Source organism: Podarcis erhardii (genome assembly GCF_964252035.2).
Source record: "Podarcis erhardii genome assembly, chromosome: 6".
In the NCBI taxonomy this organism is placed as follows: domain Eukaryota; kingdom Metazoa; phylum Chordata; class Lepidosauria; order Squamata; family Lacertidae; genus Podarcis; species Podarcis erhardii.
This window is the reverse complement of record NC_138510.1, coordinates 89046569-89061522: the sequence shown is the minus strand read 5'-3', so window position 1 is coordinate 89061522 and position 14954 is coordinate 89046569. Positions and strand designations below refer to the sequence as shown.

At 43.0% G+C, this 14954-nt stretch overlaps 1 protein-coding gene across 9 annotated transcripts in view; it reads left to right on the top strand.

Moving 5' to 3' along the window:
* The window catches only part of PRG4 (proteoglycan 4), a 40659-nt gene that overhangs the window by 12318 nt on the left and 13387 nt on the right, over positions 1–14954 (top strand). For 2 of the 9 annotated variants that reach the window (XM_081865651.1, XM_081865650.1), the window contains 4 exons: positions 841–1104; positions 3758–3904; positions 4905–5363; positions 9252–9536. In XM_081865651.1, coding sequence (XP_081721777.1) covers positions 841–1104; positions 3758–3904; positions 4905–5363; positions 9252–9536 — 1155 coding nt within the window. The other 7 variants (XM_081865649.1, XM_081865646.1, XM_081865645.1 and 4 more) reach the window with 7 other exon arrangements.

Here is a 14954-nt window from a genome sequence, read left to right as displayed (position 1 = left end):
GAGCATAGCTGTTTTGGGTGTACGACACCAATATGTTTGTTTTTACACACTGTTTATTTATTTTTTTGAAGGAAGGGGGCATAGTGTTATTCGCTATTCACTGTTATTGCTGTCTGTAATGTTAGAGTAATATATGGGGCAGGATGAAAACAAGTCCAGAGGAACACAAAACGGAAATAAACAGGAAGCAAACGTTAAGGTCTAAACTAAAGCTGCCAGTCGTCTGCCCCACTTTGTTAAATCCACCGGCCACCTAGGAAGATCTCTGCTTCTCAGTGTTCCATTACTGATAAATAAATAAGAAATACTTTGTTGTGTTGATGAAACATCAGGAGGGGGGTGTCTTAAGCTCATTGCACAGATTCAAAATAATGTAGAAGTATCAGCCTGCAACTGAGTCTATCAAAATAAAATGTGGGTTCTTACTTCTTTGTGGGTTAAAAATGAGACATAAGAAATCTAGTTTTTTGGAAACTAGGCTTTGCAAAAGTAACATTTTTGAAAAGAAATATTAAAAAATAATAATTGTCCAGTAGCACCTTAGAGACCAACTAAGTTTGTTCTTGGTATGAGCTTTTGTGTGCATGCACACTTCTTCAGATACGAAATGCACAAACTTAGTTGGTCTCTAAGGTGCTACTGGACATTTTTGTAAAAAATTTTTTATATATTTCTACTGCGTCAGACAAACACAGCTACCTACCTGAATTTTTGAAAAGGTGAGTTTATTTAACAAGCCTTTTGTTTAAAACTGTGAATTGAAAATGGTAAACAACAATGCTAATTTTGGTATTAGAAGAAAAACCTGAACTGAAATTTGAGTTTTATGCCTGGTTGCAGTTCCGACTACTCCGGCACCCACCACCACCACCACGGTCCCAACAACAACTACAACGACCACAACCACGCCTCTGCCAACGACCACCACGGCCAAACCATCAACTACAACACCAAAGCCAAAGTCTACAACCAAACGTTCTCCCAAACTTAAGCCCAAACCTAAGCCTAAACCCAAGCCTAAACCCCAACCCAAAATGAAACCTAAACCCATCCCCCCAAAGAAGAAAAAGAAGCAAAAGAAAGTGTCGCATGAAATTATGGAAGGTATGAAAAAGTATACGTGATATGGACTTCTTGGAGTTGTGTGTAGATTTATTTTTTTCTAAGTTCTGTGATTCATCGCGATTTACTGTAATTGTGAGCCTTGAGAGAGATGGCAGGGTTGCAGAAAAGAAAATGGAACTCACTGAAGCTTTAATATGCTGAGGAATCCTTTTACTGATTCTCCAAGCTCCATCTACCAATATTCTAAATGTCCTACCAGGTTGTGGCAAACTAATGCCGTATATTCATAGCTTTTGCTACGTAAAAGGTAGCTCTCTCTGTCCTGGGCTCTTTTAAAGATTGCCTGCATAGAGTAAAGCGCTCTCTCTCTCTCTCTCTCTCTCTCTCTCTCTCTCTCTGTGTGTTTTAAACCATTATCCTTTATCCATTGCCTTGCTATATAGGAATTGATCTTGATAATACTCGTGCCTTGAAAATGGAAATATTTCTTGCAGACTGGTATTGGGGGAAGGGGAATCTATTTGTGAGGTTGATTACCTGTCTTTCTTTCTTCTGAGTGTTTTGTGTGTGCCCACTTTCACTTGGCCAGGGCCCGCCCCCCAAGAGCCTGGGCATACCCATTGGGCTCACCACCACCTTTGAACACAAAAACACCATATCCTATCAAACTGCTTTTGAAAGTCATTCAGTTTCAAAAATAGTTTGCCATGTAGCCTGGGTGGAGGCGGGAACTCTTTTAAGAAACCCAAGCCCAGAGTATTCCAATATGTAAACTACTCTGAGGATTTTTATATATTAATTGAACAGCAGAATAGACAATTCTAACATAAATAAATTTTATTTATATATTCTTACATTTCTTCTGATGTGGAACCCAATGCACTATATGCCACCTTTGTTTTTTCTTTTTTAAAAAAAATATATTTGGTTTTTCAAATTAAAATTTTACAGAGCTATATCAAGCATAAATCGTCAAAACAAGATTCCAATAAATCTCCTGGACTTCTATCCTCCCCTTTGTGGGTTCTGTTATTAATCATTTCCTCCCACATCCTTTATGATGATCCAAATCTTTTACATCTCCATTGTGTCCAGAATTCACCCTTAGATTACAAGTGATATTCCAATCCTACTAATGATTTTAACTGTTTACAATGGTCTTTAAGATAAGTTATAATTTCTCCCCATTCCTTATTGAAATTTTGGTCTTCCTGATTTCCGATTCTTCTGGTCGTTTTGGCCATTTCAGCATAGTCCATCAACTTCATCTGCCATTCTTCTCTGGTTGGGACTTTATTTTCTTTCCATCTCTGGGCCCACCTTTCCTCTGTTATAGAATTGTACATACATTTCCCATGCAGTCATAAGTGCTGACCCAGACTTTGTTAGCTTCAGCAAGATGGTGGTCGCAAGTGCCTTCAAATCATACTCTGAGATGAGTAACTAACCATGCAACCATTTGGACTGTGGTTTATCTGTAAAGTGTTATTCCACCAGTGGATTCAACAGTGCAACAATTGCCCTAATTTGTTGACTCACAAACACATACGACTTTTCCAGATTAGGAGCGGGCAAGTTTTCCGGTGCTAGTGGTCCATGCTGAAAATACATCACGAGGTTGAAGCAGACAGTTGATTTGCACGTTTTTTATTTTTCCGCATCATTTCCAGAAACGTTTAAAATCACATCAGGCTTCTTCCATTCACAGTTCAGACTTTAAAATAAGACACTTTGTAAAAGGCTTTCTCTCTCTCTTTTTTCAATAACTTTTTTATTCAAAATTAAAACAAAACATATTATCCAGAAACATATCATCCTTATTTTCCCCTCCATTTTTCCTCCCCTCTCTCCCCCCACAGAACCCACCCACACCCACCCCACCCGACTTCCCCCAGTTCCAGTCTTTGATTTCTCAAAAAATGCTGTTTTCTGCATGTTACACAGTTGTATAGATCCTCAAACTTTTTAGCTGATTATTATCAATTAAAAGTTTGTGAATGTTTATTCAAAACCAGCCAAGGAGTCCAGTTCGCTTTCTTGCGTCTTCAAATACTTTGTAAAGGGTTCCCATTCATCCTTAAAGTCACAGTTATCCTTGTCCCACAGCTTGTATGTCAGTTTTGCCAGTTCTGCATAGTCCATCGATTTTTCTTGCCATGATTCTTTAGTTGGGGTTGAAAAGGGCTTTCTCCAGTCTTCTAGCACCCTTCATTTTGATGAGGGCTGAAATCCGTTTGAGGCAAACTGTCAGGGTGTTGCATGCCAGCAGTGATTTGGATCAGAACCAAAAGAAGAAGAGTTTGGATTTGATATCCCGCTTTATCACTACCCGAAGGAGTCTCAAAGCGGCTAACATTCTCCTTTCCCTTCCTCCCCCACAACAAACACTCTGTGCAGTGAGTGGGGCTGAGAGACTTCAGAGAAGTGTGACTGGCCCAAGGTCACCCAGCAGCTGCATGTGGAGGAGTGGAGACGCGAACCCGGTTCCCCAGATTACGAGTCTACTGCTCTTAACCACTACAGCACACTGCCCCCCCCCGCTCTTTTGCTATGCCTTCTTTCTCTTCATTTCCCCCCTTTAGGAGTGCATGAAATTAGGGTGGATGTCACAGGCCCTTCTGGAAGAAGTTGTCTCAGAACTGTATTCTGTACACATTTTCTTTTTATGCTGATCGTATGTGCTTGACCGTAGAACATTCTGAACAGTCCTCTTCGTCCTCCTCCTCCTCGAAGATTCGGAGAACGATGGCTTCATCAACAAATTCTGGTGATAAGCGCAAGAAGAAGAAGAAGGGTAAAACTGACGAGGAATTGGAAGAAGAAGAAGAAGAAGTGAATGGTAAGATTTGCAATGACGTTTAATCAGCCAGGAGAAATGGTTTGAAAGAAGCAGAACAAGTGAGGTTTCAAAAAATAAGAAACCCATTAAAAAAAAAAAACCCACCCTTGCTCTAATGAATCTTTCTTCTTTCTTGAAAAGTAATCTTTAGAGAATATATACACAAATTCCAGTCTTAAAGGGAAGGGTGTCACTGGTTATATAACCAAGATGCAGAGAACTATGTTTTCAGAATTTCAAAACATCTCAGAAAAACTCTAAAAAGGACAGATGCACATTCCCCCTAAAACAGTACAGTGATGACTGAGCATGCTCAGTGGTCATGAAATTATTAATTAATTTGGATTAAATATGTAGGTTTAAATAAATAAGTGTAAATGTAAGAGTTAACTCTTGGAGCTTATAACAACTAACTTAAAAAAATATATATCTTAGGGTGCAGATTTTTGTGGAACTTGATCCTACAGATAGCTTCAGAATATATTTAGTTGTCTCACTGCTACAGCTCAAAAACTAGATTTCAGACGTGGAGATGCCACATAACTAGGTTCCATGTGGGTTGTTATTCCAAAATGATTTCAAAAGTCTATACTGGAAGAAACTGAGGTTAAATTTTCAAATACCATGTGGGATGGGGCAATACTCAAGGAATGCAGCACAACACAAAGAATTATACTGTTAAGAATCTTGTTAACATTTGTTTTTTCTTTCCCCTGAGCTACAATGAGATAGATCTGTTACACATCAAAAGCAGCAGGTTGGTGAGAAGTCAACTAGCATTACTCTGTACATTTCTACATACTATGTTTATATATATGTTTATTGTAATAAGTAGAGCATCAATTTCATAGCGGTCCTCATGGCAGTTTCTGACAAATCGCCATTAAAGCGCTATAGAGACAGCTATGCTAAAAGGTTTCAAAAGCATGACAAAATGTTTTAACGGTGACACTCACACAATAACCTGACAACTAACCTCCCTCTTTTGTTTTACCCAAAGAATCATCAAAGTCATCATTAAAATCTTTAAAATCCAAAGCTGTGAAGGTGATTTCAGAGGAGGACGGCAGCGGAATAGACAATGCAGTGACAACAGTAGCTACCACGTCGACAACAACGCAGCCTTCGACCACAACCACCCTGCCTTCAACTACAACCACGAGCAAGCTGCCTACGACAACAACCACAACAAAGCTACCTACAACCACGACAAAGCTTCCTACTACGACGACCACCACCAAGCTTCCTACCACCACCACAACAACACAGCCTACGACAACAACAAAGCAGCCAACAACCACGACCACAACAACACAGCCCACGACAACGAAGCAGCCAACAACCACGACCAAGCAATCTACGACGATGACCACAACAAAGCTTCCTACTACCACAACGGAACTCCCTTCTACGACCACAAAGCAAGCTGACACAGAGAAAACAACCCCAGGAAATAAAGGTATTACAACAACTCCTTTGTCTGAAGATCATGTTAGCCAAAGCCCATCTCCCCAACCTGATAAGGTGACCACATCCAACAGAATTGCTACCACAAAACCATTAAGCTTGCTATCCAGCACTACTTCTGGTATCACTGAGGCATTGATAATGTCTACTGTGGCTAGTGATAGCATAAGCAAAGACACGAGCTTTGCTGCTTTGAAAACCACCATTATTCCACCTAAAAGTACAACAACAATATCCAAGAGAGACACCACTACTGTAGCTATGGAAGCAACATCAGGAGCTGGTAGAGACAAGACCAATGCAGATAGCCACGTTGCAACAACAGTGGAAAATAATAAAGCAACAGATGAAACTAATAGACGAGATATAACTACTGCAAATAAAGAGACTGTAGTAGCAAACAAAGACACAGTTAGAAATGCAGACAATTCAATAACTGATAAATCCATCACAACAAACACAGTAACTGAAACAGCCACAGGTGATAAAGATGCAACAACACAAGCCAGGGCAGACACTGCTACTGTAGTTGGAGAGACTGTAACAACAGGAGAAACAACAGGCAGTGAGACCATAGTAACTACAACAACGAATGCCCTGACCGGTGAAAAGACCACTGCTGCAGATAAGAAAACAACATCTGTAGAAAAAACAGAAGCCAAAGCTTCTAGTCAGGAGCTAACTACAGAAGATAAGGAAGATAGTACAGTTGAAACAAAAAACAGCAGGGCTTCTGATAGAAAAAAGATAACCACCCTTCTCACAGATTCAACTACAGCCGATTCAAAAGAGACGGATGTAGGTGATAAAGAGACAACTACACTTGTGAAAGAGACGACTATAGAGAATAAGGAAACGGCAACAAACTCTAAAGAGAAATCTGTTACAAAAAAAAAGAGTTCTACTATTATTGAAGAAATAATTACATCTGCTGAAATGACGGCTTCAGAAAACCCCAAAGATTCAAGCACAGCTGCTTTTACTGAGAGGATGTCAACTACAGAGTTAACAACCTTAGATGATGGCTCTGTTTCACCATCGGGTACAAAAGACACAGACACAAAAGAAATAGGAGTTACATCTCAGACTGTCAGGGAACCTAAGCCAACTCAGAAATCAACTAATGAGCCAGTTAACTCAGTGAGTCCACAAGACCAACAAACAAACTTATTCTCAACAACTCCTGCTACTCTGTTCACAGATACACCTCAGTCTGAGGGAAATTTTAGAAGTGCCAGGACAGAAAGGAGTACTACAGTCACAGAGACAATAACAACACAGACTGAGCCGCCAAGTGACTTAGGCAATCTTTATGATAAAAATGGCAGACCAGAAATTGAGAGTCCAGAAGGAACAACTATCAATTCAGAAACAGCAATTCAGGGAGATCCAACAAGTGGCACACCTACTCCTGATAGTAATGTTCAGGGTGACAAACCAGAAGAGACCACTGCAGTTGCAGATACATCAATAACAAGTGACACAGCAAGTTCTAATGATAAGATTGACAAAGTAGAAAGTGGCACCAGCATTACTACTACTACTACACAGACTGATCCAGGTGACACAACCAGTCCTGATGGTGTTGATAAAGGTGACAAACCAGAAGGGACTTCTACAGTCAGTGAGACAACAATAACACAGACTGTTCCAGGTGACACAACCGATCCCGATGGTACGCCTGGAGCCCCAGGGACATCAATAACACAGACTATTCCAGGTGATGGAACTAATCCTGATGAGGTTGATAAAAGTGACAAACCAGAAGGGGCCACTACAGTTACTGAAACAACAATAATACAGACTGTTCCAGGTGACACAACCAATCCCGATGGTACGCCTGGAGTCCCAGGGACATCAATAACACAGACTACTCCAGGTGATGGAACTAATCCTGATGAGGTTGATAAAAGTGACAAACCAGAAGGGGCCACTACAGTTACTGAAACAACAATAATACAGACTGAGCCAGGTGACACAACCAATCCCGATGGTGTTCCTGGAGTCCCAGGGACATCAATAACACAGACTACTCCAGGTGATGGAACTAATCCTGATGAGGTTGATAAAAGTGACAAACCAGAAGGGACCACTACAGTCACTGAAACAACAATAATACAGACTGATCCAGGTGACCCAACCAATCCCGATGGTGTTCCTGGAGTCCCAGGGACATCAACAACACAGAATATTCCAGGTGATGGAACTAATCCTGATGAGGTTGATAAAAGTGACAAACCAGAAGGGACCACTACAGTCACTGAAACAACAATAATACAGACTGATCCAGGTGACCCAACCAATCCCAATGGTGTTCCTGGAGTCCCAGGGACATCAATAACACAGACTACACCAGGTGATGGAACTAATCCTGATGAGGTTGATAAAAGTGACAAACCAGAAGGGACCACTACAGTCACTGAAACAACAATAATACAGACTGATCCAGGTGACCCAACCAATCCCAATGGTGTTCCTGGAGTCCCAGGGACATCAACAACACAAACTACTCCAGGTGATGGAACTAATCCTGACAAACCAGAAGGAACTACTCCAGTCACTGAGACAACAACACAGACTAACCCAGGTGACACAACCAAGCCTGACAGTGTAGATAAAAATGACAAACCAGAAGGGACTACTACAGTCACAGAGACAACAATAATACAGACGGATCCAGGTGACACAACCAAGCCTGACAGTGTAGATAAAAATGACAAACCAGAAGGGACTACTATAGTCACAGAGACAATAATAGCACAGACAGATCCAGTTAGTGGAACACCCAGCCCTGTTGGTGATGATAAAGATGATAGGCCAGAAGGGACTACTACAGTCACAGAGACAACAATAATACAGACGGATCCAGGTGACACAACCAAGCCTGACGGTGTTGATAAAAGTGACAAACCAGAAGAGACTACTACAGTCACAGAGACAACAATAATACAGACGGATCCAGGTGACACAACCAAGCCTGACGGTGTTGATAAAAGTGACAAACCAGAACAGACTACTACAGTCACAGAGACAACAATAATACAAACTGACCCAGGTGACACAACCAAGCCTGACGGTGTTGATAAAAGTGATAAACCAGAAGGAACTACTACAGTCACAGAGACAACAATAATACAGACTGATCCATCTAGTGGAACACCGAGCCCGGTTGATGATAAAAAAGACAGACCAGAAATTATCACTACAGTCAAAGAGACAATAGTTACCGTGACAACCCCTCAAAGTGGTACACCCAGCCCTGATGGTCAGAATGACAGGCCTGAAGTAACTACAATAACAGAGACTATAATAACAGAGATTAATCCAATCAGCCCTAGCAATGCTAATGAAAACATTCCTTCAACTAGGAATCCAGAGACCCCAGAAAAAACAACACCAAACCCCAAGCCGCCAAATGATCAGCCGAATCCCAAAGGCGATGAGAACGGTGACAAACCAGATGATACTACAAAAGTAACAGAGACAACAACAATAATTACACAGCCCAAGTCACCCAGTGAAACACCAAGTCCCAATCAAAGTGACAAACCAGACAAGCCAACTCAAGTCACACAGACAACTACTACCATCAAAACAGAATCCAAACCACTGAGTGATTCCCCTAACCCTGAGGAAAGTGACAAGCCAGATAGCATCACTACAGTTACGAAAACAACTACAACTACCACAACAGAATCAAATCCCAGTTCACCTAACCCCGATGACAATCCTAAAAATGGCAAGTCAGAAGTTATCACTAAAATTACACGGATAGTAACAACTACTACAACTACAACCACCACCCAATCAAATACAACTGACCATCCAGAAACAACCACCCGTGATGTTACAACTAATACAAAAATTGATCTTGTTTCAGATAGCGAACCCACCAAGGAAACTCCAACTAACAAGAATACAAACACTACAGTAACACAGGTGACTACAACTTCCTTGAAAACATCAAAAACCCCTGACACCCCATCCTCGACTGTGGACAAGACTACAACGTCTACCTCCACTTTGCCCACCATACTTATACCTACAAAAAGAAAAACTACAACATATTCCACAATCTCTAGCGTAAGGCTTCCCGAGTGGATTACCAACCTAACTGCAGAGTATGTTCGACCAGAAAAGTTTGTCACACCTCTGTTGTACAAAGGTATGCTTACTACTACTTCTTTTATTTTTACACTTTTTAAATTTTTAAATTTCTTTTAATGCAATTGAGATAGATAGATAAATAAATAGACGATAGATAGATAGATAGATAGATAGATAGATAGATAGATAATTGAATTTTAGGGTGATTTTTTTGTTATGTTAAAAAAAGAACTGTGTATCAATAACTGTGCTGGTCCCGAGGGTTAACCGTGCAGCGAGATCCGAGTCCAGTCCGAGGTCGAGGATGCGGTATGGAGGCTGTCCGTCAAAGCTGAAGTGGGGTCCAAGGCAGGGAGTCAGGTGAGGTCAGGAACTCTGGCAGAAGAGCAGGACAGGGTGCAGGCAGGAACAGGCTAGGAACAACGTTGCTCCCGCAACCTGGGACTGGGGCTGGCTGGCTTTTATCTGCCCCGAGGCATAGGGCGGCCCCGGTCCACAGGTGACTCGCCTCTCCTGGCCTGGAGGCGGGCACTACTCCTGCGGGAACTTAGTTCCCTCTGCCTCTCTGCCCTGAGCCTCTGCAGCTCAGGAGCGGCTGAAGGGTTACTGGACCCAGAGGCAACCTCAGCTTCCCCTGACGGGGCTGAGAGTGGAGCACCTGCAGGCAATGGGTCCTCCATCACCTCAGAGGCCAGAGCAGACTCAGCTGGTGCCTGCAGCTGAGGATCCAGCACAGGTGAGGACCCTTCAGGCTCATGCCCCAGCCCCGGCTCAGCTGGTTCTGGAGGCAGGGAATCCTGTGCAGGCTGGGATTCCTCAGGTTCAGCCTCCGAGTCCGAATCCCAGGCCATCACAATAATTCTCTCTGGAGTGAAGTTTTGAAGAGCTACATGGGATTCTAGAAAAAGTCAAAGGAGAAATGCCTCCTATGTTTCCTCTCGAGTGTGAACATGCGCAGTCTTCGCTAATCTGGTGCCCTCCTTATGTTCTGTAATATAACTCCTATTGGCCCCAGCTGACATGTAGTCTGAAATACCTGGAGGGCACCAGGTTGACAACAGATAAGCGATGGTAACATGACGGACGTATTTATGAAGGTATTTTTCAAATACAGTGTGGTCCCACTTCATTATATAAAGTTTTATCATTAACATTTGCAATATTTAGTGCGAGAGGCTGGCTAGAATTGATTCCCCCCCAGACATATAGGCCACAACATATCTGCATGCATCTGCTGGGTGTAAAAATATGAAAATGTGTAATAATGGCTGTTTTCATGTCCTCGGGGAGAAATAGCAACCCTTTGGTTAGAACAGGGGTTGGCTACGTGCAGCCCGTGGGCCGGGTGCGGCCCACGAAGACCGTTTTACCCACCCCCTGTGCCGCCCCCGAGCCGCGCCGCCCGCTCGGCAATTCCCCTCGCTGCGCCGTGCCGGTTTAGTGCAGCACGCGGGGACTCGCCGAGCAGTGCCGGAAATTGTGTCTGCACATGTGCATGTCCAGACGCTGAAGTGATTTCCAGCTCCGCGGACATGCACAGACGTGATTTCCAGCATCACGCTGTGCCAGTCCACCCCACGGAAGATCTCTGTGGGAGTGATCCGGCCCATGGCTGGTAAACCTTGCCGACCCCTGGGTTAGAAAGAGAACTCCAAAATAATGCATGAGGTAACTGTTTAGTATTTTTAGATTTCCAGGTGACAAGCAGGATTGTGGAGTGAGATGCATTCGTTATGCTCTGTGCAACTGTAATGTACTGGAATAAAGGGCAAAAAAGTTATATTTAGACAACCCTTTAGAATGCCCTACGTATAATAACCCTTCCCCTGGCAATATGTAGCAAGAGGATCCTTATACTTGCTTTTGACCATTCTTTAATAGTTTTCTTTGTGTTTTGCTTAAAGCTGAAGTCAAGAGTTTTGCAGATTCACACTTTACATTGTGGAGAACGTCTTGTAAAAATCAACAGGTGTTAATAATGCCATGTATGCTCATTCTTGCTCATTCGTGTTGCCAACATAGTCTCCGTGATAAGTTAGTTTTACATTGTCTGCACTGAAGTTCCACAGTCTGATGAGGTGATGAGCCCCAGCACCAACACCATAAAGCACTATTCGTCCCACATGGATAGGAGACTACAATACAGGTCCAGTGGAATGGGCATGGACTCACAACACCTTCAAGAACAGAAGTGGCCAAGGCATGCATTTGTGTTGCCAAGGTGCTGTGAATCTGTCCCTATCCGGCCATTTGGATGCAGCAAGAACTGCAGACAGAATTCATTGGAGTTTAAATCAGGCCACAACTCTATGGATTACAGATACAAATGAGTTTGGGCTTAGCATAGGGTAGCCCACCAAGACCTGCTGGAGGGTCAAGCTTGGTGTGGGTTAGACCTATGACATACCTCAAATAGGTACAGTGGTACCTCTGGTTGCGAACGGGATCCGTTCTGGAGGCCCATGAAAAGAGCGCAACCTGAAGCGCCGTATCTGCACAGGTGTGCGGCACGATTTGGTGTTTGTGCGCCTGTGCGAAGCGCAATTTAGTGCTTCTACGCATGCGTGAGCGGCGAAACCCGGAAGTAACCCTTTCCGGTACTTCCAGGTCGCCGCGGGACGTAACCTGAAAGTACATAACATGAAGTAAACGTAACATGAGGTATGACTGTACTACCCCAGCGGCTTGCCATGCTGGGGAGTGCTATGTCTCTTGGCCCCTCCCTGGATGTTTGGATAGTAGCATCTCCACTATGGATCCCTTTTTAAATTTTATTTTGACAAAGTAATAATCATAAATAAATAAGATTAAAAATGTGCACCCCACCACCGAGACCATTCCATTGTAACTATCCAACCTCCCAAAATTTCAACACCTCTTGCGATGGGGTGACCCCTTTCAGTTTTAACAGTACAAATTCTACAAACACCTCCCATTTCTCCTCAAAATCATTTCTCCTGCGTATTCCCCATCTTATTTGAACGGCACATGTTAATTTATCATTAATAGCTATATCCCACACCTCTTTATACCATTCTTCCATTTTATATTCTGCTTGCCCCTTCCACTTCCTAGCTATCATAAGTCGTGCAGCTGTCAATAAATTTGTGAGCAAGTCCTTCTTAGCCTGTGAACCTTACACCCCGTCGTAAATTGATAATAATGCTACCTCTAGACTTTTGGTCAGCTTTAACCCAGTGATCTATGGATCCCTTTAATGGGATACCCCACCACCATGGAGGGGGAAACCCAGACACACAATGCCCTCTCTGCCACTGACTAGGAATATACCCAATGCCATATCCATCAAAGTTATGGCCATTGCTATGAGGAAGGCAAAACCCTCAGACAGGCCCAATTAGCCTGATAGGACAAATCCCTGCCTGCCCTGAATACGGCAACCATAAAAACCATAGCAAGGTCAAGCAAATACATTCAATTGCCAGCAAACCGTAAGACCATGACTGAGGGAGGGAGGGAAAACCGAAGCCAACTGTGGTCCTGAGCGAGGGACACACTGGCTTTTATTCCATCAGAGTGGACCTAGATGAGGACTCCCGAGGAATTGAGCCTGGGCCCAACCATACCCTCAGCCACACCTGTGGTTGGCCACAAACATGGGTGGGCACATTTGAATCCTGCGTCGGCCAGGAGAGGTTGGAACGTCTTCCAATCAGGCGGAGGAGACCAGGGGTGTGTTGCAGGAAGGGCGACAGGGTCAGAGGGGGCGGCGGACTGCAAACACTGTGTCACTGAAAGGGCAAGCAGATAAGTCACATGCAGTGTGCAGCACACCCAGCTTCTATATATTACAAACCTAAGTGTCCAACCCTCACCTAATCCCATCTGTATGAATACACTGCACTTTTAACAGTACTAAAAAAAGGACTTGGAATAACCATTGGTACCAACATGCAGTTGTGATGGCGGTGGCAAATCTTGATATAATCAGTGCCTTTATGTTGATTCAGCTCCACCAGAGGGTGTATCCATTCTCTAGCCTTCAGCCAGTTGGTGTGAAAGAACCCTGACAAAAATACACTCAGGTTGTATGTGTACAATTCAGAAATACTTTGCAAAAATGATGTGTTTCCTTAACATTTCCCACTTCCCCCCAATCCATTGCCATGTTAGAAGAGCAGAGAAGGGTGAAGAAGCCTTGTAGAAGAGCAACAGTCGCAATCATAGACCTGGCAGGTGTAGTTTCAACTCCTAGACTGGAATTACACGCTAAGCTGTGTTGTATTTTACTTTATTTTTCCCAAGGAGCTCAGGCATGGTCTACCTACACCCATGATATTCTTACATTATGTTGGGAGGGGTGGGTAAAGTGAAGCTGACAGAGAGTGACTGGCCCACACTCACCCAGCAAAATTTATCGACAAGCAGGGATTTGAACATAAATCGCATGGGTCCAAATACAACCGTCTTCTCAACAACAACAGGTTTTTTTTTCAATATGTGGGTATTTCTATGAGTACATTTAGCAATACATTAACACCAGAAAGCAAAAGATCCATGTGACAGGAGGGATACAGCTTCAAGTCATTCTGTCTTTGCCAAAACCTGCCTCAGAGGATTGTTGTAAGGATAAAAATGAGTGGGAGTGTACCACCTAACAGCTTCTTTAAGAAAGGGTGGAACAAGACTAATGAATTTGAGCGTTGCCAAAAATTATTCCTATATGAGCCCATACACCCAGTTGCTCATCTGCAATACAATAATGACCAATCTCATGCATATGAGTGGTATAGAATATTAACACCACCTTCCAATAGACATATCAGTAGACTAAGCTGTATTTTTATTTTTTTAAAAAAAGTTTTTATTTTATTGAATATGGTGTATCAAATGGTGCCTTTTGGGTTGATACGAATGTTAAGATCAAAGCTTTTGAAGACCATGTATGGTTGCATCTACACAATGGCTTCCCCCAATGAATCCTGGGAGATGTAGTTTGTTAAAGGGGCTGGTAACTGTGCTATGTGAAGGGTCAAATAAAATTTCCAAGATTCTTTGGGGGAAGACATGGCTATTAAAGTGCTCTAAATGCATGGTGTCAGAGAAGTACAGAGCTGGAAGGAATCTTTTTGACCATCTAGATCAGCGGTTCTCAACCTGTCGGTCCCCAGAAGTTGTTTGACTACAACTCCCATCATCCCTAGCTAGCAAGGCCAGAGCTCAGGGATGATGGGAGCTGTAGTCCAACAACATCTGGGGACCCACAGGTTGAGAACTGCTGATCTAGATCAATGTTTCCCAAACTTGGGTCTCCAGCTGTTTTTGGACTACAGTTCCCACCATCCCTGACCACTGGTCATGCTAGCTAGGGATGATGGGAGTTGTAGTCAAAAAAAAACAACAGGTGGAGGGCCAAGTTTGGAAACACTGAACCTTGTCCAACCCCCTGCTCAGTGTGGGAAATTTAGGGCCAGAGCATCTCCAACAGATTCTCTGATTAGCCTTTGCTTTAAGA